Here is a 5,000-nt window from a genome sequence, read left to right on the forward strand (position 1 = left end):
AAATCTAAGAAATTCCATCAATTAGAAAACGTTTAAGGAGTAGTGAAAATAGGCGATCAGCTAGTTTAATTTGTTAATTTGGGTCCCAGTAATGTCTAATTTCTCTTTTGGGTCTTTCCCATCTCTCTCTCTCTCTCTCTCTCTCTCTCCATCTCTCTCTCACTCTACAGGTCACCAGTCCTCCTCGACCTCCTGCAGTGTGTTACAGTGTCCAGAGTCGTGCACGTGCAGTAACAACATAGTGGACTGCAGAGGGAAGGGACTGACCGAAATACCCACCAACCTGCCTGAGACCATTACTGAAATGTAAGGCCGCACGCACGCACGCACGCACGCACACGAGCAAGAACACAATTCCTGTCGATCTCTATGTCCCTGGCTCTGTCTCTCCCTCTCTCTCTCTCTCTGTCTCTCTCTCCATCTCTCTTCCTGTGAAGTGGAATAAAACCACATGTGTGTGAAATGAGAAAGCCGGTCATGCAGATCTTACTCTGTGAAAATAATGAAGGGATGAGAGAGAGGAACAATATAGAGATTACTCTGAAGGACAAGAGATATCACGGCTCTGTCGGAAGGTGGAAGAACGGCGTTAAAAACTAAAAGAAAAAAAAGGCTGACTCGAAGCCTTACACCAGATTTATGTTGGTGCCAAGTATCGTGACGTTTGGCAGAGCTGCGGGTAGACTTTACGCTACAACATACAATCCACTGGAGACAGGCTGCTGATGTATGCGGTACGGTATGGGAATGTACACACACCACCGCCGAGTGTTTACTTCAGCACATGAAAGAGAAAACGGAACAAATTGAACGCGAAAACATTTGAGGGAAACGTTTGTTTCACAACAGGATGGTTGGCTGGCAAATCATTTTCCCGCAGTCTTTCTTGTCACAATGACTGAGCATGTGAAATGTTTGGACTGTTTGGTTTGTCGTACTTAATTCCCCCCCCCCCCCCCCCCCCCCCAACCCCCCTGCCTCCTTTATCGGTCTCTCTCTCTCTCAGTCTCTCTCTCTCTCTCTCTCTTTCACTTGCACCTCTGACTGGCAGCGACCCGATGCGCGAGCGTGTTTGTGTGAGTGCGCATGTACGTGCGCGCGTCTTTGCATTTGAATGCACGAGGCGTTGTTGTGTTATTATCAGAGAGGGTGAAAGATCGGCGCGACATGACAGACTTTGGCTCGGCCCTTCAAAGCCGGTTATCTGGGAAATGTTTGTTTTCCGCCCTAAGTCAGAACTCGGAGCCCCCTGGGAGTTCACCGCAGCACAGATAACACCACGATACGGTCAAATGTTAATGTTTATATTCCTCAACGGATGCTGTGTGTGTGTGTGTGTGCGTGTGTGCGTGCGTGTGCGTGGGTGCTGCCTGTGTGTGTTTGGTTCCAGACGACTAGAGCAGAACTCCATCAAGGTGATTCCAGCTGGGGCCTTTTCTCCATACAAGAAGCTGCGCAGGATGTGAGTATAGATGGCTGGATACTACTGTAACTATACATGAAGACATGCGTGTTCCAGGGAGCAAATATTTGAGTTAAAACGTTCACTGTGAAAGGATATATATTAAAAGATTTTCATACATTTTCACGATTTTTCAAAAATAGCAGATCTACAAGCACAGAGTGCCGCGCTACGAGCTTGTAGATCTGCTATTTTTCAATAGAGCATCGCAGCGCCCCGGAAGACCAATTCCAATTAATTTTTTTCATAACGTATTTAAAGACCTGTAAGCCTCGGTCAAAGTCAACTGGGATCTTGAACAAACTCATGACAACAAACGCAATTTTTTGGGCCGAACAAATAATTAGAAAAAAGAAAAACAAGGGACTGAGACGAATTGTTGTTTTTCTGAGATGCTGTGCTAAAGTATAACATTTCTCTGTACAAGAAGCTCTGCAGGATTTGAGTAGATGGTTGGATACTGTAACTACATGAAGAACACGCGTGTACACACTTAATGCACTAAAAACACTGGGGCAACGCTCCACACGTCCCAGACTCCTCCCTTCTGGCTCCCAAACCATGGAATGAACTTCCCATTGTAATCAGAACTGCACACTCACTCCCAATCTAAACCATGGAATGAACTTCCCATTGTAATCAGAACTGCACACTCACTCCCAAATCCCAATCTAAACTATGGAATGAACTTCCCATTGTAATCAGAACTGGACACTCACTCCCCACCTTCCACAATAAGAATTGTATACATTTAAAACAAACAAACAAATCTAAGAAATATCATAAATGAACAATGATAATTAAGATTAAGATTGTCTATTTTGCTCAAATTCTGTTTTCACTAGTTTGGGTCTCGGGGCAAACGTCTAATCTCTCTTTTTGGGTCTTGACCTGAAAGGTTTGGGAACCACTATGCTGTACTGTGCTACTGTATAATTCTCTCTCTCTCTCTCTCTCTCTCTCTCTCTCTCTCTCTCTCTCCACAGTGATCTGAGCAACAACCAGATATCAGAGTTGGCTTCCGATGCCTTCCAGGGTCTGCGTTCCCTCAACTCTCTGTGAGTTCAGTTTGATGCTTAGACACACAGCTAGACTGATAAGGCTGATTTATACACTTAGCCTTCAGTCGGAATCACACTGCCATGTTGTTTAGACGTCCTGATAATCTTCCTGTGACGTCTCCAATTATTCATATTTATATAATCTTAAGCCATCTTTTACCTTAGTGTGTGAGGTATGCGGATGCGCGCGCATGCACGCGCGCGCGAGCATGTGTGTGTGTGTGTGTGTGTGTGTGTGTGTGTGTGTGTCAAATAAAGGAGAACTCATTCTCACAGCTGTCAAGTGGTGTCTGCTTTCTCCTTGGCCTGAATCTGAGGTCACTTGGTCTGCTCAGCTTTGCATGTAAAAAGAGATGGAAGTAGGTAGAGAGGAGAGGAGAGGAGAGGAGAGGAGAGGAGAGGAGAGGAGAGGAGAGGAGAGGAGAGGAGAGGAGAGGAGAGGAGAGGAGAGGAGAGGAGAGGAGAGGAGAGGAGAGGAGAGGAGAGGAGAGGAGAGGAGAGGAGAGGAGAGGAGAGGAGAGGAGAGGAGAGGAGAGGAGAGTTATTTCATGAAAGAGTTATATTAAGGTCTCGTCTCTCCAAAGTCAATAATTCATAAACACTGAACTGCTGAATGGAGGCTTCTGCCACCCCATTACACATTCACCACAAGGAGAATGGAACGCACATGCATGCATGCACATACGCACCCCTGCACACACACACGCACACACACACAGCTTTTGCATTAAGCCAGATTGTGTGTTCCTTGTGGGTTGGTGCTCCATCAAAGTTTGGTGAGGAGATGCAAATGAGCCATCGATTCCTTAGTTTATGTGTTTTTAGCCTGTCTGTTTTTGTGCGTACATGCGCGCGCGCACACACGCGCGTGTGTGTGTGTGTGTGTCCAATATGTAAATGAGCCATCCACTCTCCACTTTGCGAGTTTCCCAAGCCCGGGTCTCGTAGGGACGTCCACTCATATAAACGCAGATGGAAAGCACATGGTCGTCAGACTGCTGCTTCCACTGAGACACACCCCAATCACGCTCAGTGTCTGGACCCTACACTGAGACACACCCCAATCACGCTCAGTGTCTGGACCCTACACTCCACAACCCTTTAGTGTTGCTTTAATATGTCAACATTTTAATGACCCCTTTTCTTCCTTTTTTTTGTGTTCAGACAGCCAGAAATAAGTAAAACGCTCTAAAAAAATTTAGTCTCTCTGACACATCTAGGGGCCACAATCTGCATTCAAAGGTTGTTCAAATGATGTTCCTACAAGCTTTGTCATTGGTCGAAAAAATACCCAGTTGAAATGACTAACCAATCAGGAAGTAGACAGGCAAAGCTTCTAGGAAAATCCTTGAATGCAGATTGCGACCCCTAGATTTGTCTTTTGAGACCAAAAAAAACATTGGGAGCGTTTTACCCATTGCTGGCTGTCTGAATACCAAAAGGTCATTAAAAGTTTGGCATATTATTGCTTATAGCAGCTTTAACACATGTAACCAATTGGACCCTGGCTGTGTACACTCTCATCATGAGTTGTAATTATTGATTGAATCAACCACTGCGGATTGAATCGACAGTGGTCCATCTTTACACTCCCATTCCATGTATGAATGGTGGTCTGTGTCAGCCTTTTAGCCCGTTTGTATATATACTAAGCACTCTCTGATATCACAGTGTACATTCCACACTTCCCACAGCTAGATTTATGATGTTTGTTCCCATCGTGACATTTTACAATTATGTGTAAACTGTTTATTTGATTTTCTGCTCCTCTCGTGGCCAGTTTGTTTAATTCCATCTTGATGTACACCCGATGTGTGGCCAAGGTTCAGGCCCTGCATGGGATGACGCCGCGTTCTCAGTGCACGTGGTGTGCAGAAAACGGTGGTGTAGCATGGTTACAGTACATGATAACACACGTACTCACTGGTTCTCAACCAGTGGTCCTTCCAGGTGGTCCCCAGCTAAATGATGGAGAGTTGGTGACCAAATGGACCCTTATTAGATCTATTACTCTTGAGAGTGTAAATGAAACCATGTGCACCCTTCTGGGTACAATTGGTTTCATTGCACGCTCTCAAGAGTGTCACACTCTCAAGAGTTACAGTTTTTGTTAAACATCTGCATTACTTAATTTACAAGAAGTCTCCCCCCAATTATAGAATGTAGAAGAATTGTTATTTTAAATCAACGTTTTGCCTGTTATCTCTCCTACTGGTACCACATCAATACAACGTGGAATTGTGGACTAAATCTTATCCAACGATAATAAAACTATTCTTTAGTTTTGGGTCTGAGAGACCGTTGCTCAAATGCCCAATAAATAATGGGCCTTGATGTGAAAAGGGTTGAAAGCCACTGGTCTAATATAAACAATCGTTAGTGTCTTGTCCCAGCTGTTACTTTGACTTTCTAAACGGTGTGTGAGTGCATTTCTAACAGAATTCCTGTGTTTGTTTCCCACTGTCCACAGGGTGCTG

At 44.8% G+C, this 5,000-nt stretch overlaps 1 protein-coding gene across 1 annotated transcript in view; it reads left to right on the top strand.

Moving 5' to 3' along the window:
* Nucleotides 1-5,000, top strand: part of slit2 (slit homolog 2) — a 100,257-nt gene that overhangs the window by 53,719 nt on the left and 41,538 nt on the right. The window contains exons 6-9 of the mRNA XM_083764468.1: nucleotides 171-306; nucleotides 1,391-1,462; nucleotides 2,449-2,520; nucleotides 4,994-5,000. The exon at nucleotides 4,994-5,000 is cut by the window's right edge and continues 65 nt beyond it. Coding sequence (XP_083620594.1) covers nucleotides 171-306; nucleotides 1,391-1,462; nucleotides 2,449-2,520; nucleotides 4,994-5,000 — 287 coding nt within the window. The remainder of the gene's footprint in view (nucleotides 1-170; nucleotides 307-1,390; nucleotides 1,463-2,448; nucleotides 2,521-4,993) is intronic.

This window comes from Protomyctophum parallelum, assembly GCF_964188405.1.
Source record: "Protomyctophum parallelum genome assembly, chromosome: 5".
NCBI lineage: Eukaryota > Metazoa > Chordata > Actinopteri > Myctophiformes > Myctophidae > Protomyctophum > Protomyctophum parallelum.